The sequence below is a fragment of the Meleagris gallopavo genome, chromosome 11 (assembly GCF_905368555.1).
Source record: "Meleagris gallopavo chromosome 11, MGAL_WU_HG_1.1, whole genome shotgun sequence".
Classification (NCBI taxonomy): domain Eukaryota; kingdom Metazoa; phylum Chordata; class Aves; order Galliformes; family Phasianidae; genus Meleagris; species Meleagris gallopavo.
The window spans coordinates 664911-688218 of NC_139414.1; the positions used below are offsets into that span (position 1 = coordinate 664911).

General features: G+C 47.6%; 1 protein-coding gene across 1 annotated transcript in view; it reads left to right on the top strand.

Annotated features, from left to right (window-relative positions):
• GPC1 (glypican 1) overlaps positions 1–23308 on the top strand; it is a 160669-nt gene that overhangs the window by 127336 nt on the left and 10025 nt on the right. The window contains 1 exon segment of the mRNA NM_001303227.1: positions 13184–13575. Within this exon segment, the coding sequence (NP_001290156.1) occupies positions 13184–13575 (392 nt within the window).

Here is a 23308-nt window from a genome sequence, read left to right on the forward strand (position 1 = left end):
GCTTTTCTTCTCAACAAGAACAGAGCAGAGGAGATCCAAGTGTACGAGATCCAACGTCCTTCACGGATGCAGTGGTAAACATGTTCTCAAAGACAGAAATGTTCAAGTACAAGCCAATTGTGCTCACTGTGGGGGTGAAAAAGAATACAGTAGCTTGATTATATTTGAGAAGACAGCTGGTAGAAGACCAAAATTGGTATCATTACTCCCAATGTCTACTACCGTGACGGTATTTTAGAAACCCATTCAAACCTCACATAGCACACACAAACAGGCAAAAATAAATCTGGCGTTGGTTCAGGGGGTCCTATTCTGGGGTATTTGCTGGACAGCAAAAGCTCTTCAGATCCATTCAAAGCCACAGCAGGAAAATAAAATTGTGATAGGCTGGGGAGGGAAAGTTTTCAAGCTAATTGTCATCCTGCTAATGAGCACCAAATAGCTTTGCTAGTAATAACAATACTTCAGCACGCTCTAAGCATCAGCTTGAGTAAAGCTTTTAAACAGCCTATGCGAAAAGGATTAGAAAAAGGAGTGCTGAGGTTAGATCAAACCAAGTGATAGATATGCCACGGACTAAAAATATTAATTGGACTTGGTTAAAGCTTCCAGAAGCGTAGCTGAAAGTTAGTTGCCTTCTGCTGGCAGCCTCCCCTGCCTCACCCACTGTCCAGCCAAGCATCTGCCCACAGGTTAGCCCTGTACAGCACTGGATGTGGGGCTCATGTACAGCATTCATGTGGGGCTGCTGGGGCAGGGGGGTGCTCAGCACCCACCGGCTGGAGCCGAGTTGTGCCAGAGGTCTGACAGGACCCTGCTGCACCACAGCTGCTCCTCGTGCCACCTCAGTGTGCATACAGGAGCGCACAGCTGAGTTTTATTCAGGGTGCTTTCCTATGCAGTTTGCTGAATTAAAAGTACGTCACTAAGACTCTAACAGCTCCTGCCCAGCCATGTGGGTTCGTTATTATACTGGAAGTTGTACTGCATAATTAAAAAATAATCATCATCACAAATATGCTTTTGTTTAATATTCCTGCCAGTTATTTGACTGTAAGGCAGTTATTTAAGGAACTTTTGCTCTCATTTATTGAGGATGAATCGGTACAGGATTTCCCAGGGCCGTTTACTCTGTAGATCCCTAATAAATAAGCTTCTCTTTCTTGTTCTGGTTCATTTTAGCTTCTGGACACGTGGGTCCATTCTGTCAATATTTTATGACTAGTTTTTCTGTTATTTTTTAACGTATTGTGCAAGTAGTTCTATGAGCATTAGAATTAATGAGGCCTTTATTTCAAGGGGTTTGTGTTTCATGCACCATTGACTTGTATGTATGAGAAGGTGCAGGACCCAGGGAAGTGTCCCTGCCCTGAGGACGTGTGCTGGCTGCTCCCATACCTGTGCTATGGTCCTCCTCCTCCCGGCTGCTCGGTCAGAAACCTGGTGGGGGCTGCATTATCACCCGCTCACTCCTATCCATTGGTTACATTCTGCCAGTGAGTCCCAGCTCCATCCAAGAGGATAGACCCATCCTGCTTCTACCTGCTCTGCTCATGTGCAGTGACTTCCATGTGCAGGCTTCTGTGACACTTCACCTTGTTTGAGAGATGCTGAAGACACATTGCATGCTGTCAGCTACGTAGGATTGCACAAAGAAACCTCACAAATAGGAAGCAAAGCCTGTGTTAGAAAACAAACAGCTGCAAAGATCTTAAATGGCCTAACCCATTTTGTCAGCACCACAAAGAAGCAGTGTTCTCCCACTGTAAGATGCTGATTGAAGAAAGTGAAGCAGGAATAGGCTTGCAAATGCCAAGGTTTTCCTTCTTGAGACAGCTATAATGAAGGGCAGCAAGCTAGTCCCCAGGAGTACAGCACATTAATTTAATTGATTGGCTAGGAGTCTGAGCACTGAGGGTGAGTTACACTGCACCTTGGCTGAGGTCTCTAGGTGTCTTATCTAAGCAACTGCCTGAACTTCCCCCAGAGTCAGTGGAAAGGGATGTCTACTGCTGGCAAAGCTGCTTGAGTGCTAGAGGAGGGCCTGGGGAGATAGGGAATGTGCAGAGCAATCCTTTTGTTCATTAAGGAAGAGAAAATAACACCTCAAGATCAAGACAGCACCATCGAGGGCTTCAAAGGCTGAAGGTTTGCTTTTTTTTCTCTTTAACTAACTGGTAGTAGAACACACATGCTACCCATTCCTCATGGTCCTTATTATTTTCTGCATGAAAGCTCTAAATAAAGCTCTAAATAATCTTTAACTCGTTAGCAGAGTTGAGATGCTTTTCCATCTTTAAATATGATGGAGCTATGAAAACAGCAAGCAACCAAGCATGCAGCTGAGATAGGAAGCCTGCCATGTAGGCTGACGGCAGTGTGCAGCTGTTAGATGGTGCAAGCAGGGATTTAGGATGAAGGGATGGTGAGAGTGTGACCCAGCCCTGCGGGGCCCCTGCAGCCAGCAGCATCCACATCCGTGCTTCAGTCCTGGAAGGGAATTTTCAGCTTCCTCCAAATCAGGAATGGTCTTTGCTTCACTTTGTCCAGGTCCAAACTGTGCAGAAACATATTAAGTGGCCCTTTGGAAAACTCACAGAACATGACCCAGAATTGCCTGATCCAGACACAAATTACTCAAATTTGTTGGAGAATGTATATCACTGGACCACCTGAACATACCAAAGTGTACAGCTGCTACGTAGTACTCCTGTTAAAAGCAGCTGAAGAGCTGAGCGGGCCAATGAAGTGAACAGATGGAGCGTCCTAAGGGAATCAAACTCACGTGGTTTCTTTGTCTCAATGCTGACAGCGTCCCAAGGTAGGTAGGGTAGCTGCTGGGTAACCAGGCGATTGCTGAGGTATGCCCTGGGTAGGGAGCAAGGACCAGACGTGTCTAATGTGCCTCCTGCCCCACAAAGATTCTGCAGCCCTCTGCCACCTTGCATGCATTCTTCATTCATGTTTCAGCCGTGGGCTTCCCTTGCTCTGATTTGATCATCTTTTGAATTCATTTTAGCCTCCAGTATCCAGGACATTTTCTTGCGAGAACAGGGTCCGTAATCCATCCGTTTGACATAGGATTTCCTTTTGTCTGTTTTAAATCTTCTGTCGGATCCGAGATTTCTCTGGTTGTCCCCAAGGTCCTGTGTTAAGAGGAAAGAATGAATGACTATTGCTCGTCATCATCCACCTCCCTCTCTTTCTTTATTGAACTTGAATGCTAAATGCATTAGTTTATCTAGTGGTTTAAAGAAGATTTCATCCTAAGTTTGTGAGATAACATTTAAAAGAGGTCAGAACTGATTGCTCATGTACAGTTCATTGGTGCATTGTACTTGAGATAAAACCTGACCGGGGGAAAAAAAAAATTGGGGGATAAAAAAGGAGTTGTAAGTTGGGTAAAGTGGAACAAGCACGTGCTTTCAAAAAAGCTCAGCTTCTCTCATCCCTCAGATTTGGGCATGAGCCAGAGATGTTTCAAAAGCAGCAGAAACCCTAATGCCAGCAGGAGGATATTGCCAGTGTCTGGGGGCAGCCAGTGCTTTTCTTTGGTTGTCCTAAATGAATTTTTTAAAAGAAGGAGCACATGTCGTTTCCTCTTTGTTTTTTCTTTTTGTTAAGCATAACTGCAGTCAGACTGTGGTTAGCATTCTCAACTAATATTTTCTTTAGCAGGCGTTTTTGATCTCTGTTGTGTGAACACGATGACAGCCCAGGGTGGATGCAGATGTTTTTAGTCACTGTTGTATCCAGCTGATAGTTCTGATGGGCACAATGCGTCCAGGCAGGTCAGCTTCCAAGGTTCTGTGATAATTTCAAACTCTAGGGCAATTTTAATTTGATTAATGTATGGGAACTGCTGAATCACAGCCTGAACCTCTGATTGATCACCTGAGGTGAGCAATGAGTCAGCCACGGGAGCACAGGTGAAGGCAATTCAGCTGTGCTGCAGGAAGGGATGGAGCCTGGCTCCACCTCTCCTAGAGCCATGTAAGAGCTGACTGCCAGAGGGGAAGGATCTCTTCTGGAGATCTGCTCCACTGGAGTCTATCATGTGAGCCCAGGATAGGATGAGTATACTTTTTTTCCTACTCTAGTATAATTGCATTAGCCAAACTCCTGGATATACTATATCATCTGTATATTCATTGGTTGTACAATTAATATAAATTATAAAAACATGTAATATATATATTATCATAGAATGGAATTACTGAGTCTGGGAGACCTGAGACATTTCTGAATTTCTCCCAGGCTCTTTCCCAACTCTTAAAGTTCTGTTTCCTCCAGATGAGGTCCCGTTGAGGTGTCAGTGCCTGCAGATGGTGTGGAGGAGGCTGCCAGCCCTCCCTGGTCAGGGGAGCACACTGCCTGGGAGGAGGCACACACTGAGCGGGGGTTGCTTCCTGCTTTGCTTTGCTGTGGCCTCTAAATAAGGATTGTGCTGTGTTCATTGTAGCTGATGGTTTCTCAGGCTGGAGCTAGGATTGAATGGCAGCTTCCTCCACTGTATGATTTTCCAAAGCAAATAGATTTTGTGGCAGGCTTTCCATGCTGGTCACAGTCTTGGTGGGGTTTCACTTTAAAGATTTATACACAAGCAATAAACCAAAGCAATAGTAATGTAACGTGTATCCACAAACAAAGAGAGGTATGTATTATACCCATTTATGCCTGTATTAGAAAATATATTGAGATGTAGTTGGAAAGGGTCTATATTCTGGACAGGGTGTCTAGCTTCTGTGAATCTCCATGCTGTGCCATGGAAGTAGCACTGATGTCTCGACACCTCTGGTGCCCGAGCTTCTGGCTTGGTGTTTTGAGTCCTTCAAGGTGTGACCTGGACCTCTTCATAGGGCTTTTATTTCAGCTATAGCAAAATACCAAGTGATATTCACATAATGGCCATGCATGTTTTTGTGTACGTACACGACTTTTGTACTTTAGATGTCAGATACACATAGATATTTGCATATTTTTGTTTGGCTGCAAGCAGTAGCTGTCTTTTCTCATCTTTACCAATTTCTTCTTTTCGTACAAGATCCATGGGTAGGAATGTCATAAGGAAATTGTTTTTCCAAAGAGCCGAGAGGGTTCCTTTCTGACGGCGCTGGAAGGGGGAAATGTAAAGATAACGTGCTTTACATAGATTTAGATGAACTCCTGCAAGAATAATGTGGCACCTTTGTCCACCCAGAATATAATCCCCACAGGTGACAATTTCTGTCCTCCTTGTTCTGGGAAAACCCATATGTCAGATACTCAAGATGTTAGATATCCAAGGACATGGCCTGTGAGAAGGTTCTGAGGGGCAGGCCCCCTCATCGTGTTTGGTGCTTTCCACAAATATTCAGCATACCCAGAGAGGGCACAAGCTTCTGTGGCACACTGCGCTGCACTGGATTGGAGGCTTCACACAAAAGAGTGTTAGAGAGATGCACAGGGTGGCAATCAATGTGGAAATATGGGAGAAATCCAGGACACGGGTGGTTCATGCTACCACCTCGCGCACACACCACAGCTGGTGCAACCTGAGCATTTCCAGCTGTGTGTGCACGCTGCAGCCCCTGCCTCCCGCATCACAGCACATTTCCTAAAATGGAGATTTCAGGCCCACACAATGGAGGAGCATTCCTGGCAGATGCTGTGGGTGTCAGCTGCATTATGTTTCACAGCATTTCCTATCCCATGGGGTGTGAGTGTGCTATGTGGAACTGGGGATCGCTGTCTGAGCAGGTGTGTGCATCCTGCACTGCTGCTCCCTCTGGGCTATTGCCCCTCCAGGCAGAAGGGAATCTACCCTGTGGGGATGCTCGTCCTGTCCATTCTGCTTTGCTTTCATGCCCTGCTCATATGGGCTCATTAGTCTTCACCTCAAGTGATTCTTATCTTTGTAGGGCAGTCACATGAACTTGAGTCTGGGGAAGCCTTAAGATTTGCACAAAGGTGTTTCTGAGGGACATCAGGAAGGTGATTGCTGGATTGCAGGATCAGCAATGTCCATGAAGTGATTTCCTTCCTTGGCAGGCTTTGGAGGAAGTGGGGCTGGGCAGGCTGTGCTGGTGGCAGCATGTTGCTGTCACTGCGGTTGCTTTCCTTGGTCCCCAGGCACTGGGGAATGAGCAGAGCCCCTGCCTGCTGCTGTTCTGCAATGACCACCACCTCTTCCTCCAGGAGCCTCCTAGCCAGTGGGCTCCTTTCTTCAGTGCTGGGACCCACGTCTGCCCAGCCATGGGTGCACACACACTATCTCAGCAAGTTGCAACAACAGGGGATGGGGAGAATGTGGAATTAAAAACTGGTGCAGATAATTACCTCTCTCTGACTGCACCAAGCAGCATGAGGCATACGCTATGAAGTGTGGAAGTGTTATCCAGGTGCTGGCAGAAAGACAGCACTTTCTCTTTGATGTAATTGGAGGTGCTTATTCCCTGTGCTGTCACTAGGAGAGCCATGTTTGAAAATGGATTTTCATGCCACAGTTGTTTTTTTTTTTTTAAGTTTGTTTTTCAAAAAAACTCATTTATTCCCTAACAGAAGAAACCAGCTGTCTGCTGTGTATGCCAGTCTAAGACCAGTTTAAGCGAGGCCATCTTTAGTCCTTACCTAAAGCCAGGAATCTATCCTGTATAATGCTTTTTACCATATGATGTCTGTTCCATCAATTACTCTCATCTTAGGAGGCTTCAAAGGCATTTACATCTGTGCCTGAGTAGTTCATTAAGCTGCAGAAGATGGAAATTAGTAGAGGAACTAATAAGTGAAGACCTAGCTAAAGGAGAGACAGCAAGATGTGTTGAAAGAAGCGCTCTTGTGCTGGAGTGAGATCCTAGTCATGGTTCTCAAAGCTCCAGTAAAAACTGGAACGAATTAAGAGAAATGTGCTCATGGAATTCCTTCATGACACAGTTCTGACAATGTCATTGCTGGAAAAAAGGCAGTGCATAGGCTAAAATAGTAGAAATCAGATGATATTCATTATTCCTGTGCAAGCGTGAAGCTGGGGACTAATTGGTTGGAAAGAGCAAAGGAGTGGGTTGGGTACATACCGGTCAGTGGCAGGAAGGCTGTGGAATGCTAATGTGCTGCGCTCCTAAAAAAGCTACACACCTTGCCTGCAGTATTCACAGTGCTGTTTCTGGTGGAGAAAAGGAGATGGTGTTCTTCATAGTTCTGATAACCCGCAGCTGGGGAAAGTTAATGCCACTCAGCAGAGGTGACACAGAGGGCGTGCAGAATGTGGAGAGGGGACAGAAGCTGTGTGGCGAAGCAGCAGGGCTGCTGTGGAAAGACTGGATTTGGACTAAGCAGGATGACTGCCCACTGACCCACGGCATCTCTGCAGTCCTGTGTTCCTGCTCTGTCCTACCTCCCCCAGGTGTCTTCCCATTAAATGCGAAGAGGCTCTTTGGAGAGAATCCTGAAAGTTAGCATTTGTTTTACCTACAAGTATCAAAATTTGTGCATCCTGAAACACTTGTTCATTCTGTTAATCCTCTGGTTTGTAGATAGAAGCCAATTTTACCTCCATTTGTTTGGGCTTTTTGCAGTCTTCTTCATTTGCTATTATCCCTTTTGTGTCTCAGCCATTGTAGGGAGGAGTGAAGCAGGGAGGGACTGCATTTCCCAGAGTGGCTGGGGACTGGGAAAGTGGCAGCACGAGAGCAGCTGCTTCACAGGAGTGTGAGATGGTGAGGAAGAGGTGACCCCAAGGAAAATGTCACTGGTGTTGGTACAGCTTTCCACGCACAGAACCTAAGCTCCTTGGCCTGCCCATTGTTCCCTCTTTGACAGCACTCAGCTAAGGTACAAGGCAGAGCATGTCAGCGCTGATGTACCATATCAGCCGCCTGGGTAGTACTTCAATTAATAATGAGTAATAACAATGTTATGAATAAAAGATTACCATCCTACTGAAGTGAATAGAGCAGATATGAATGCATTAGATTTGGATTTTAATGGCTTAAATCTGTTGCTAAATTATTCTCTTCTAATATTAGTTTGATTTCAAGGACAGCATTAAAACTAACTGGAAGAGTAAATTGGCATTGGGATGTGCAGCAGTATATTAAATGGGAACTCGGCCCAAGAAAATGGCACGGCTAGCTCAGAGCAGGAGGTCTGCTCTAGTAAGAGTCTCCAGGCTTTTTCTTCCCCTGCTTCTGCTGATGTGGAGGACGTCTCAGAGTCAGCTTATTTCTTTTCTTTTTGAAACATGATAGCAGTGTTAATGGTGTGCATATTTCCTTCAGCCACCCTTCCTTGGCCCCTGTGAAGGCCTTCACAGACTCGCATATTTGCTCAAACATGAGAAATCACAGTATGATATTTGATGCCTCTTCCTCTTCTGACTGCAAGCCTAACTTGCTATGCAAAACTGTCAGGTTAGAAGGAGAGCTTGCTTTGCTGTGCCAGAGCTTCCATAGTATTTGCACGGAGCTAGCATTTCTGCTGCCATACAGCTCTGCTGCACCACGTGTTTTCAGGGTATGTTGCTGGAAGCTCTTGCAGGAACTACTCAATGCTTTTCAGAAACATAAGCAAAATTGAATCTTGCAGTCCTGGAGCAGTTTGCTCTTGTCTTGAGAAAGGAGGAAACTGGAGAGCGTGGGGCTGCCAGGGGAGGCGAAGCAGTGGAGGAGTTGCTGGCAGTGGGATTCCCCAACCCCGCAGGACTGAGTGGCGGTACCTGGGGGTGGTCACGTGGTCTTGACCAAATCCAGTCATCCACTGCCCTCAGGAAGGGCTTCTCCTTAAAACCTGGCATAATGTCATCATCTGAGCAATGTGTTTTCCTCCCTTGTCTCTTCTAATCTGGATGTACTCTTTCCACTTGTGCAGATGAGCTTTTGCTCTTTGGTTTTCTGCTTAAGGCTTTAATAATATTCAGATTGAAATTAATTCAGTCACCTTTCTCCAATTTTCTTATTTTTCCTAGTCTGACCTCTAAAATGTAGTGAGTTTTGAAGAAAGCCAAATGTGATGCATGCCCAAAGAGCATTTGGATGCCCTTCATGGCCTCTTCGTTTCCCCCTGCGTTCATTCCCACTCCATCATCGTGTTAGTTGAAGAAACTCCAGTGTGCTCCAGCTGTGGAGTGATCAAATGGTATCAAAGAGCTTGGAAAAAGCATTTTGTGGTGGAGAGGGGAGCTAAGAATTTGCCATCTCCACAAAGGGAACGGCCAGGCCCTGCTTCACCCTTCACAGCTTCCCAGTTTGAATCCAGAGTTGTGAAAATGTGGAAACTGTGAAAATATGGGCTGTAAACACTGGAAAGCTGTGAAGTGGAAAGGGTGGGGATTTCTGATTGCTCCCAAATGTGAACGTAATAGATTCTGGTTGAAAACTTAATCCTCAACTTTTTGTCACTACCACAGAAGGAGAAACAGTGGCCAGAGCTGCAGAGTTGCATCCCTTGTAAAGCCCTTCTGTTTCTCTGCTCAGAGCTTTCTGGCATCTTTGAATTTCAGAGAGTTTTTCAGACCTAGCCGCTGCCAAAAGGCAAACTTCATTTGAGTACAACTGGTTGTCCTCTTTCTGAACCTGGAAGTAAAAAAGAAGTAATAATAATAATAACAGTAACAACAGAGCGCTGTGCTGTGGTTTTTATTTTGGTTAGTTTTGCAACTGGTGTGTGAAAGGGGGTGTTTCACATCAGAACAGCCTTGACCAAGGAGCTGTGCCTTTCTTTGCCCGGGGAGAGTTGTGGCTGGTGTGGTCCAATGGCCGCCTTTCCAAAAGCGGCTGCTGGGAAGTGCAGAGCTCCAAACCTCGCAGCAGCAGTGAGGAAGGACCCGCCTGACTTCTGGCAATGTGTGCTCCTGGAGGAGCAGGAGTCCAGCCAGGATTTGGTGGGTGCCTGTAAGGAAGGGATCTCTGCTTTCTATGCCTCTGTTGCAAAATTTGTAAGTCTGGCAGAAGCTAGGAAAGCCGGCTTTTTTCCAGCATGGGTCTAGACAATCTATCCCCACTTCCTTGCGTTGCAGAGCAGAAGTGGGCGCATCACTTCCAGAGCAGCTGGCTGTGCAGTCACCCCCTGGCTGTGGGCCGTTCCCAGTGGGAGCAGTGGTGATGCAGGGAAGGTGCGAGCTGCAGGGCCTGCAGGGGCAGTGTGAGAGCACTGCTGCTGGCCGGGAGGACGTGGAGGTGGTGGCAGAGCTCAGGGCCATGGGATGGTGGGGTATGGCAGGGATGTGGTGAGGATATGCCCTTGGATGGAGCCCTGGGTAATGTCTGTGTGCCCGTGGCCTGCTTGCCGTGTTGTCCCTTAGGAGCCTGGGCAGACCCAGAAGTGGTGAATCCAGTGAGAGTGAGGGAGCCCAGAAGGGCCCATAGGGCTGTCTTTTGTACAAGTACTGCGAGCGCTCATTACAACTGCTTCCCACCTCAGGGTGCAGGCAGTGGGCTGTCACCTGGGCTGAGCCATCTCTCCTACCCAACATCAGTAAGCATGCTGTCCTGAGGTGTGCTCCAGCAGCTTGCTTAGCCTCGATGCCGTGCACAGCCTTCATCCGTGCCACGCAGCTAATGACAGAGCAGGGGCACCAAGGAGGTGATGCTGTGCAGGTTGCAGGTGGCTGCGGGGCCCTCAGCAGTGCAGGCTGAGCTTCTGCTGAGCTGTGGAGCTCCGTGCAGCCCTCTTGGCACAGCCCTCTTCCGAGGGCCTGCCAGTGCTGCCAGGAGTGCATCTCAATTCCCTGCCAGATCAGCTGTGCATCACAAGCACATTTAGGTTTAATTGCCAATTAATTTTCCCTAGATGATGTAGATATATTTTTTTTCTCACTGTGTGAAATCTAGAAGAACTTTCTGAGAACCAGCCTCAAATGAATTGATAGTAATTGGCGTTCTCTCACTTAGGTGAGAAGTAATAGTTCATCAACTCTTAATTAGGCTGGATTGTTTGAGAGCAATTTCTAATTTTTTGTTTCTGCTGTTTCCATGTAACAGAAAAAGTCATTTTGCCTTAAACAGACAAATGAGGCTATTGAGTTTGCTGGTATTTTCTTCCTCCGGATGGTGAGTGCCAAGCCATCAGCTTTAAACAGGAAGATGAGCAAACAAATACAAATCAGTCCTCTGGGGAAGGGGGGGATCCCAGCACAGCCATGAACTGCCACCTGGGTCGGATCCAGTGAGAGTGGATTGCTTTGAGAACTAAATCTGAAAACCAGTTTTTATTCAGTGTTTTAATTCAGATCAACACATTTTTGTTTTCTTTGTGCTAAGGCTTATTTTGCTTACAAACCATCAAAAGTACTTAAAGGAAGATGTTATTAAGCAGTAGGTGATGTGGCTGGAGGAGTCAGGCTGCTCATCCTTGGAAGCAGTTTGCTCACATAGCAGGAGTTCCTGCGTTAGCAGCCATGGGCAGCTGCAGGTGTTCTCGTTTGTTCTGTCCTCTCGTTGAGTTCTGGCTTCATTCAAATCTGAAAAACTGAGTTGAAAATCGTACTATAGGAAAGACTGCCCCAGAAATCAGGCTGGTAGAAATGAGCTTTTACTAGCTATACAATTTCAGAGCTGTTTATAGTTGGTGTTCCCTCAAAAAATACTTTGTTTAAAAACTTTGTATCTGCACTATGCATTTTTCAGAAGCCTTTCTTTTCTTCTATGCTTTGGCACAGTGAACTTCATTTATATACCTTAAACACACGCTGTTTGACTGCTAGTGCATTTTAACTGAATAATGGTTTCCCTTCAACTAGAGCTTATCGTACATCACCAAAAAAAAAGCTTAGATTTAAAAAATAGTATAAGGCTTGCTTCAAAAAGCCTTAAAAGGTATGAGCGTAATTGAAATGAAAGATATCATTCAAATCATTTTTCTCCTCTCACTGACTTGAATGATGGCTCAAGTTGCTGATGTCAATCAATAAATTAAATCGGGTCTGTGCTGCTGTGAGTTCCCTGTGGTGCAGCCTGAAGGAGCCAGGAGGATGGGAATGGGAGCACGCACAGGTGCTGTGTCATCTCCCTGCTCTGCAGTCACACTTCTGTCACGGCTGTGTCCAGTGAGCCTGGGCCGTGGAACCACCTCTCTGCTTGTACCTAAATAAAAACGTGGTGCAAATTAGCAAATGTGATGAGAACCTCCAACACAGCAGCACAAGCCTCTCTCCGAAAGCACCTGGCTGCATCCAATTCCTGCCTCAGGCTGAGCACTCCTGCAGCGCTAGCTGGCAGCTCTGGCATAGTACAGGGCAGGGGAGCAGTTCCAGCTGTGCATTTTGAAAGGAAAATGTGGAAGTAACAGTATAGCATATTCCTTTTTCTCCTCAGCTATATAAGCAATTCCTCAGATGAGTAACACTAAGTTCTTGTCTTCACTGAATAGTTGGAGTTTTGTGCGCTTGCCTGAAAATTGCTGGTGTGATGAGTAGGTTGCTGAAGCCTTCTGCAAGGCTGTGGGAGTCTGTGCAGTTGGGTGCTTCTCAGTGTGGCTCCTGCATGGCTGCTCCTGGTGAACATGAGCACGATTCTTCTGTGGATTTTATGCTGAATCAAATAATTGTCTTGCACCTCTCTAAGGGGCAGAGATTCAAGCTCAGGAGTTGTTTGCTCACCTGCTATATGCCGGAGTTCTGCCCCCGGCTATTCTTTGCTACCTTGTGCGTGTGAGCTCTCTGTGCCCTGGGGTGCAGAAGAAAAGCGTTTAGCACCTGCCATGCTGACAAGTCCATGTCAGAATGATTCTCATGGCAGTTTACAGATGAGGCTTGCCAAGGTTAGCCAGCAGAAATCAGGCTGCAGAATGGCACACATGATGACAATGCACAGCTGCTGTAAGATTTCTGCAGGCTGCACTAGGCATGCCTACACAATGCCCCTGGCCATGAGCTTTGGCTGGTGTGGTGCCTGGCTGCCGACTGACTGGGGAAGCAGCGGGGCCTTTTGCTGCTACAGCAGGGCAGGAGTCCTTGGTGAGCATGCTCAGAGAATATCCTCAGTCATGGCCTCTGGGGAGACAGATGGGATCAGGCCGTGATGCTCTGGGGCTGCATTGGGGTTCCCCCTTTACTCTTCTCATCTGAAGCTAGAGGCTGAGCGGCTGGGTAAGGCTAGATAGAGGAAAAGCTGTTAGGGCCTGCTCATGTCAGGGCAGTTGTGCTGCCAGAAGGCACAGCCCACTACGTTTCTTCTTATCCAACTGACCTCTTTTTTTCTTCTCTCTTCAGATTATTTCCAGGATTTGTTGAACAAGTCAGAAAAAGCCCTTTACGATACTTTTCCAAGCCTGTATGGAGAACTATACACTCAGAACACAAAAGTCTTCAAGGACTTGTACAGTGAGCTACGCCGCTACTACAGGGGCTCCAACATCAACTTGGAAGAGGCCCTGAATGAATTCTGGACACGCTTGCTGGAGCGACTTTTCAAGCTGATGAATGCCCAGTACCACATCACTGATGAGTACCTGGACTGCATGGTGAAACACGCAGAGCAGCACAAGCCCTTCGGGGAAGTTCCCAGGGACCTGAAGGTGAAGGCAACACGAGCCTTCATCGTGGCACGCTCCTATGCACAGGGCTTCCTCGTGGGCAGTGACGTGGTCAAAAAGGTTTCTCAGGTATGTGGGAGTTCACCCTTCCTCTCAGCCCCCAGTTGGCCAGAGCCAGTCAACTACTTTTGTTCAGGAAGAAGATTTATTTGCCCTTGAGTTTTCATGACAAAGCAGGCAGGCATTTTTGGTTTTGTAAAGCAAACTGCTTGAAGGTAACCCATCAGTAGAAGCAACAGGCATGGACTTCTGCAAGCTTTGGGAGTGCCTGCCAGAGAAGCAAAGCATTATTCACCACAGACCAGACCTTACCTCATTTCAACCTGTGTGGCAGAGTGCCAAGGAGATGTCCGTTACGCAGGCTGCAAAGCTGTTTTGTTGCTTGCCCGGATTCCTCACATTTCTCTGGCAAGGAAATGACATGCCTCTAAGACACACTGCTTGGTTTCCTACTTGATGGAGATAGGATGTAGGGTGGGCAGGACTGGCTGGCCAAGAGTGCAGGGAGATGCATTTTGGTGGTTGCTGAAAGGATTCCTGTGTCTGTTTCTGTAGCTGTGTGTATTTGTACCACTTCTGTGTACAGGGAGGTGAGTTTGAAGAGTGTGTTGGAATCTTCAGGGATGAAAGGTGCTATATAAACCTAAATTAATGTGGCTGAATCCAGGATTTCAGGAGGAAACTGTCTATATTCTTTACTGAAGAAGCAGCCTTTCAAAGCAAGGAGGTGGTGAAACAAGATAATCAGGCATTTCACACAGGTAGCAAAGAGAAAATCCCTGCTAAAATATGGCTTGCACACTGCATGTGGAGATGGCAATCATCAGGCATGAGAATCAGGGTGTGATTAAACTGAATGTAAAATATGGAATCACAGTTAATTTCCTTGGAAAATAATGTGTAGCAGAGGATGGTACTATTTGAGACAGCAAATTCAGACTTTGATCTCAGGAAGAAACATTAATGTGGTAACAGTGACAAATGCCTTAATTTATCGATGTGGGGCCATAAAAATGTTCCACTACCCAAAAGCCTTTGTACATCTCATTAACATCACGCTCTTCTGGCACTTAAGACAGATAAAAGAAGAGAATGGTGTATTTTCAGGCAGATCAAAGTAAAACATCTTTCATAACTCCTTTGACTGGCAGAGTGTGCCAGCATGCCATGGTTCTACCTTCTGCCAAGTGTGGTGGGTGAATCAGACTTGGGGGACAGCTGCAGTCCTGTTGTCAGTGGGAGAGGACCTGAGAACATGCAGTGTTCCTTCACCTTCACGTGGGCTTCCTCCCATGCGATTTCAGTTCTGATACCCCTTTCCTGAATTCTCCTTACTCTTGGTTGCTTATTGCATGGCACATGAGGAAAAGTGACCTGTCTCTGGACTTGGAGCATAGGGCAGGTACTCCTCTGCCCTCTGCCTTCCCGCCCTCTGCCTTCCCACCCTCTGAGGCATCCATCCCACCCCATGTCCTCAGATGCTCCTCTCCCCAGGGCACTCCCTGGGCTCACAGTTAGCCTGGCTCACTGCTATTGACACACAGCCTGCAGAAACTGAGTCAGGACAGCTCAGCCAGACCTCTGTGAGAGCTCATTTTGAAACAAAGACCAAAACCAGCCCATTTTCCCCATCATCACGAGTGGGTTTGCTTAAAGCAAAGGGTATAGGAATGCAGTATGTGTTTTGTGGATGCCCTGGTAACCCTCAGCCATATCCAAAACAAAAAGCCTGGTTTATCTACTTACACCTGGTCTCATATGAAGTGCTCTCAATGATGTGCTGGTGACTGTGACTGCACGTGATGCAGAGCATTACAGAGCATGTGGTCAGGAGCAGGAAAAGACAAGTATTGTCTTCTGAGGGATTTTCAGCAAAAGCTGAAAGGTGAGCAGGTATGAATCTTCCTCCTATGTGTCCTGCTGACAAGTTCCAAGTTCTACCCCAGAGCTGTTTGTCTCATTGCCCTCTTGACAGCCCCTCCCCAGCCAATAGTAGTTCTCACTAAATGCAGAGGCTGTCCTGGTCCACAACCCACCACATAGAGCTTCTTCCTCATCTGGACAGGGTTCACAACTGCAGCTTTGGTGCCATTCACTTCTCATCTGGCTTCATATTTATGACATTAGGAAAAAGCTTGAAAGACTTTATTAAGATCAGAGGCTGGGATCAGACTTTCCTGGCAGCTAATAGCATTATCCAAAAGTAATTCTTGGAGCTGAAATTGCTCACAGAGCAGTGATGTTTTGATCAGGAAGTGTGGGGACAGCCCACTGAAGGTGGCATACAGAGATAAATCGTCCAGGCCTGAGCTTCTGAAAAATTAGATTAATTTGTTTTTCTTTGCATATGTAGCTGCAAATCTCAGAAGAGCTCCTCATTTCTATTCACTGGCATCGCTGGCATGTGGCCAACTGCACAGGGATGGGGCAAAGGGAGCAGGCATCCTGTGGGACATAAAGAGATGAAGGGCAGCAGGAGAGAAATGGCAAGAACATTTCACCTTTGCTGCTGTCCTGCTCTTCAGGCAAAGTCACCCTTGTGCACTCCAGGGCACACAAAGCGAGGGGATCCCCCAGTGACACACACCTCTCACTGCATCCAGTGATTCTAACCCTATTTTGGTTGGAATCATAGAATGGCCTAACTTGGATAGTATGTTAATATCATCAGGCTCAACCCCCTGTCATGGGCTAGTTGCCACCCACTAGATCAAGCTGTTCAGGAACCCGTCTGACCTGGCCTTGAAAGCCTCCAAGGAGGGGTGGGACACCTGCAGCTTCTGTGGGCTCCAGTGTTCCAGTGCCTCACCACCCTCTAAGTAAAAAAAGTTCTCCCTAAGATCTAACCTAAATCTCCACTCTTTTAGTGTACAGCCACTCCCTCTTGTCCTGTCACTGTCAGCCTGTGAAAAAGTCAGTCTGCCTCCTGCACGTAAGCTCCCTTCAAGCACCAGAAGGCTGCAATGAGGTCTCCCTGAGGGGTTCTCCAAGCTGAACAAGCAGAGCTCCCTCAGCCTTTCCTCACAGGAGAGGTGCTCCAGCCCTCTGATCATCTGCATGGCCCTCCTTTGGACCTGCTCCAACAGCTCTGCATCCCTCCTGTGCTGGAGCCCCAGTCCTGGGCGCAGTTCTGCAGGTGGGGCCGCACAAGGCAGAGCAGAAGGGTTTGGGTAGAAGTCCCCTCTCTCTCCCTGCTGCCACCCCTTGGTGAAGCCATGCTGGCTGTTTAGGATTCTTTTGCTTTACTGTGCAGTTGGCAGCTGTCCAAAAATAGCATTTGCTGTGACTCAGAGCTTCATCTGAACAGGTGAAGGCCTGTGCTGGGGGCTTGCTGGCTTCCAGCTGCTGCTCGGGGCCCCACGTGGGGCCTGAGCAATCGCTATGTTCGGTGATGAGAGCAGGAATGTGACCCTGTGGTGTGGTTGGGGTGCTGTGGGATGGGAAAGAAAACTAAGATGGCAAGAATGGCAAGGGTTGAGGGATAACCCCTTATAAAAAGGAAAGAAAGTCTTCATTAGAGATGCAACATGATGAACAGGAACATCCTGACTGCTTTTCTTCTTTATCGCTCTCATTATGATTCAGCCCAAGTATCCAAGTGTTAGTTGGAACTTTAACACGAAGGGCAGGCAGCAGAGGTGATCTTGGCTGCACCAGGCACCCCAAGCTGCAGTGAGACCACACGGTCCAACACTGCTGCCTCCTGCATCCCAGTGTGGAGCTGGCTGAGCTGATGGGTGGGAGGAGGGCTGCCCACACCCGCTGGGTTCACAGCCCTCTGCTTTCCCCAGGACTGAACAACCTGCAAATCCCAGTGAGGGCATGGAAAAAGTGAAGAAGTAATGCTCCATTTCTAAAGGTAGGGGGTGTGTTAAATAGGTTCTGGCAAAAAGTGAATGATTGGAACGGTCTTTCTTTTGCTGCATCTCTGCTACTGCTTGCTCCAGAACTCTGTTTCCCCACAGTGGTAGGGATCAATGTGGATCAGCAGCAGCTTTGTGAGCAAGAAACACTTATTTAAATCATCAATTTTAATAGTTGTGTGCATTTCTTTTTCTAAGAAGATGTTCTTAAAGAAGACTGGTTATCAATTTCAAGGCTGAAACAAAATATGGTGATTTTCATCACTAATTATAAGCCTTTTTACTAAACCCTCTGTTTCGTTTTATTGACGAAGGTTGTCTACCAGTACATTTGTATTTAAGCAATACTGTCTTTTACAATACAGTTCAGTCTTCTTTTTTAAACTTTTTGGTTAGGATAAGGTAAATGAGAGCTTTTCTGCCATTTAGCATATGAGTAATTTTTAAACACATGGTGGGTCAAGCAACATTTGGATTGAAACTGAATTCCAATTAAAAAGGCCCCAAAATAGTACTTGTAGCAGTGCTTTTAGTAGTTAAATGAGCATGCTGGATACATATGGAAAATAATGATTATCTTAGCATCATTTACATTTCCAGCAAGACAAGAATTTAACAAAGGCAGTATGATCATCCCCAGCCCTCATCTTCCTTAAAGCTGTGGCTGTCGCTCATGCCCCAGGGTTTTTCATAGCTTGGAAGGATGTACAGCTGACTTCTGTCTTGGGTGAACTATCTGTAAAATTGATTGAATAAAATTAAGTGAAGAATACAGTCTCTTTTCTCACAGTTAGGAAATCACTGTTAAATAGCTCAAGCGCAATGAATTCCTGTCCCGTGTTCACATGTGACACATCTCCATCCTCTCAGAGTATTATCTTTATTCAGAGCATCAGTAACAAGTGCACGCAACCATAAAATACATTTTATTTCACCTAAAGACTTTCACTTTTGTAATGAAGCTTTGTATTCATAAAAATTGCCCTCTCCTTGATCCTGAAATGTCAGTGAAGTCCAGTTGGCTTAATGTTCGTAAATAAATGCAATGAGAATGTTGCTTCATGGAGGAGAACTGGCAAGCAGCATTTTTTGCAATTTCCTTTTCCCTGAATGCCTAGCTTTCACTCTGGGGCTTTTCATTGCTTGACAGAGGTGTGTTTCTGTGCTACAGCACTTGACAGCAGGACTGTGTTCTGCAGAGACTGCCTTAGCCCCAGGGAGCTGTAAAAATGCCGAAGTAAAATCTCTCTTGAGTTGACATGCTGCTTCACAGGGTCAGAAGCTCTCCCCTGGCACCTGTGCTCACCAGGAGGCGGCATTTCCTTCAGAGAGATCATCTGAGTGCTCCTCTGGGGCTCATCAAGCAAGTTCAGGCAGAAGCACCTTCACCTAGAGGCAGCTCTGCAGGTCTGGATAAGAGAACATTCATCCAGAAGTTCAGCCTCAGCCTCAGCCTCTCCCTAAATACCATAGATACAGAATCACAGAATCATACAGTGGCTTGGGTTGGAAGGGAACATAAATCCCACTCACCCCAACTGCCTGCTGTGGGCAGGGACACCTCCCACCACGTCAGGCTGCTAGGTCAGGGCTGCCTTTGGTGATGTCTCCTGTCCTCTTGGAGAGCTGTCCCTGTGCAGATCATACCTGGAATTGTGTGGCTGGAAATGTTTCAAATGGAAGTTGCAGTCAGCCTGATTGCCTCCTCAGACCCAGAATTCTGATGTCCCTTTCCCAGAGCTGTTTCCCAGGGCTGAGCAGAGAGTGGCCGCGCTAGGCAGCACCCAGCCCAGCTGTTGCTGTGTCCCCTGTGGACACCTCTCTGAGCCCTCTGCTCCTTTACAGCACTGAGTAAAGCTGGGCAGAGTTAGGCAATGAGGTCTGAGTCGGATGGATTCCGAGTGAGCTGTATGGCTCTTTATGGTTTTTTTTTCAGGTATTTCTTTCTAGTATTTCTGTCCACAAAAAAAACCTGTAAGTATTCAGAACATAATATAAATAGTGTGTGCAAATAGATACTTATCTCATATATTTACCTGCTGGTTAAAAGGCAATTGAATCAGGTTTTCAAGGGATTGAAAATTGTGCCAGCTGGAAATCAGTGGATCAGATGAACAGAGGAGGGACAATGGTGTCTGGCAACATCTCCCCACAGAGGGAGAGCAGTGTGAGGGCTACCCATCTATACATCCATACATCAGTCTGCCTTTATTATCTGGAAGCAGATGGCACTGGACAAGGACACAAAGTCCCACGACCTCCCAAGGCCCTGTTCTCTGCTATCCTTGCAGGCTGTGCTTCCTCTGACATTGGCACTGCCCACTGCAGGCATTGTGCTGCTGGCTGTCGGGCTGTCGCTGCTGCCCACTGTGCTGCCTGGGGTTGGTTGGGGTGCACCAGCTTTCATTTATTTCTTTTATTTTTTTCTGAGTCTGCAAAATGCTCATTTGGCCGCTGGGCTGGCCTCGCATCTGTCCCAAGCAGGGATGGAGCCAGGCAGTCTGTCTGTCCTCAGGCTTAGCACCAGCTCTGGACCACTGGAGCACGAAGGACACATCTTTGGCATCAGCCTTTGTCCTCTGTACCTCACCCTGCACTGAGCTGAGTGCAGTGAGGAAGAAGCAGGAGGGCTGCTGGCTGCAGGCCATCTGTGCCTACCGCTGCATCCAAAAGCTGTGGCTTGCTTTCAGGACACTCAAAAGAGATTGTGGAAACATGACTGATGCATCTTAAATGATGGGCTTGGTGAGGCTTAAAACCCACCATGCTCCATGAACTCACTGCCATGCATTTCTATAAGGAATATGCAAAATAATGACTGCAGTGATTATACAATTCATTAGACTTTGAAAGCATCATATTTCCATCAGCCCCGCAGCTGTTTCTTTTAGAGTTTTACTTGGAAAGATGGGAGGTCTTGGTTTGTTTAACACACACCACGGTGCTAATTGCAGCAGGACTGGCACAAATGTGCACGAGGCAGCTGCTGGCCACACGGTCCGGGTGCTCACAGCCCCATCTGTGCTCGAAGCCAGGGCCGTGATGTGCAGTTCACACCTGGGGGTGGAAATCACAGCACCCCCTGTTCCTTTGATCACAGCGCTTTGAGGATCCTTCCTCAGAGAGACCGTGAAGATGAAATGTGAAAATAAAAGGTGCACAAGGATAGCAGCAAACTGCAGATGTGTTTTCTCACAGCGGCGGTGCAAAGAGCTGCCCCTGACCTGCAGGCTTTGAGTAAGATCAGATGGCTCAGAAGTGTGAGCTGTGTGACAGCGCTGGTTTAACTGGTGATGCTGGGACTTAAAACGGCCATCCAGACAGTAAGATGTTCAGAGTGGAAAAATATACCGGTGAATATATGCAGGCCCCATCTGATGTACATTTGACACAGGCATTTTGTGCTCACCTCAGGGATCCCCGCGCTATCAGGTCCTGCAGTGCCCTGCTGTCCTTGTGCCAGCTGGAGGGGTGGCAGGAGGCAGGGCCTGAGCTGCTCCAAGCAGGGAGCTCTTGGGAAACTCCAGAGCAGAGACAGCCTGCAGAACTGCAGTGCCTCGGCCACGGGCCTTACGGGCTGGCCTGGCCTTCCCCTTCCATAGCTGGCCTCTTCCTCCTCCCAGAGCCCTCCCTGCACCTCCCCTGGCTCCCAGGGGCACAAAGCACAGATGGCTCACAGCAGCCTGGGGATGAACTTGCGGGAGGAGCAGGGATAGGAACAGAGCAGCGAGAGCTCCACTTGTTCTCTTGGTGTTAAATGCCTTTCAGATGCACTTAAAGGCCCCCGAAGGCCAAGGAGCCCCATCACATTGCAGCTAAGCTGCAGGTTCTCATTTGCTTTCAAGGGAGGCTTCAAAAGGAGAAAGGATTTGGGTGGAGTGGTTTTTGTTTTTTTCCTTCCCTTGATCTAAGGCAACATTTCAAAGGCAGCATCTGCAGCTTGGCTGCAGGGTGTGGGTGCGGAGCAGCCAGGGACCTCTGAGCAGGCAGACACAGCTGTGCTGTGGGGCTGGACCTGCTGCACACACTGCCCTATAGCAGTTCGGTGCTGCTCTGCCAGATGCCTGTGGCTTCCTACAGCTCAGCCTTCCTCCAGAGCTGGGATGCTGGGAAGGGGAGGAGGGTCGTTGCTCTATCAAAGAAACCCTCAACCCCCTGGATGTTATGATGCAGAGCTTATCGCAGTACCAGCGCCTCTTTGTCACTAGTCCCCACAGCCGTATCCCAAACTTAGTTCTTTGGTCTTTCCAGCCAATTCTATCAAAAATAATTGGCTTGCACTATGGAGACTGGAGCCCCCGGCATGTCCACACTCAGGTGCCTTCAGTCCCCACGTGTGTGGGAAGGACAGCTTCGTGTGCCCGAGCTGCTTTTCCCATTCCATGAGCAGCTCTGCCTCCCCCCGTCTTCATTTCAGAAGTTCATTCTGAACTCATGCTTCAGGTAGTCAGATAGCTTTGTTCTCCCTGCAAATGTCTTAATGCAGGCAGACGGAATTGGTGACTGTTTATCCCTCAACTCCTGCATTTCTGTGAGTCTCTGCTTTGGAAGCATATTAATAAGCTGCTTGGCAGGAGCCTTCTTGGTTAGAAACCTTGTAGGCTGAATGAGTGTCTGGGGTGGTTGCAAGGAACCCAGCTTGGGACTAATCCCCCAGCCCATCCTCTCAGCAAATCGCTTGCAAAAGTCATTAATTTTACTGTAATTGATTTAAACATTGCTCAGGAGGGGGAAAATTGAGGGAAACAAATGCCGGTTTGAATGCCGAGAACTACGTGTGTTCTCAATTCTCTCTCGTATTATCTCCACGTGTGCTCATTCCCCACTGGCCCCTCTGCAGCCGCTGGGATCTCAGCACGCCATCAGTCCCAGCTCCGCACCGTGGTGCCCTGAGCCCCGCAGACCCGTGAGCTCCCCTCCCGCTCCAGACATGCACACAGGAGGCTGTTTTCTGCTCTGGCCGAGTGCTTGCCTCCAGCAATTGGCATCTGGCTGTGTGTCTCCATCAGCCGTGCATGGGCACATCAGGCTTTGGAAAGCAGCCATGGAAAAGCACAGAGCTGGGCTGCTGATGCAAGGTGCAGTCACGGGACAATACCTGACGACAGCCTGCTTGCAGTGCCAGTGCTGGTGGCTTTGTGTGCCGCAGCCACCTGTTTCCATTACATTAGCTCATTGCTACTCCAATCAGCTACTGCATCTCCAGCTGCAAAGTAGCTTTAATTAAAATGATTCATTGCTCAAGACCAAGTTGTCCCCCATTTGGGGTATTTTTTAGAAGATAACATTTTTTCCTTATCACTTCATCACTGGATTTGCACTTTCAAGGACTGCTCCCACTGATGTTGCTGGGATCAGAACAGAGTACGCAGATTTTAACTGAGCAGTGACATAGAAATAATGTATTTTTAGGTTGGGCTTGGCTTAGTTTGGCATGTTTATTTATACCCCTGGAAGCTGAATGAGGAGTGCCTTGGCTCTGAGCCATATCTCTCAGTAACATTCTTTTTTCGGGTCCTGGGTAAACGGCTTCTCCAATGTATCGTGCATTTCTTCTTGACATCTTTATGCAGTTTCTATGTCACTGAGCTAAGGCAGGACTGTAGGTGCCATTAAAGCTAAAGTCAAGTCTCCGTGTCAGCATGAGGAATCAAGGGCATTACACAGCCGATGCAGCTGAAAATTGCATCTTTGTAAGGTGAGCTCTGGTACCTGTGTTCCAAACTGTGCGATGCTTGGTAAGCATGAAGTGTTCACTTCAGCAGGGATTAAGGAGGTGTTGGAAGGACTCTGTTCCTGCATGTGCTCCCAGACCCCCAGCAGGACAGTGCAGGATCAGTGCCCCGCAGGGAGGAGCTCTAGGGGCCTTCCCTCTGTTCTGTGCTGTGGGAGCAGAAGCCCAGGGCCAGGCTGGGTGGGACAGTGGGGAGCTGAGCTCT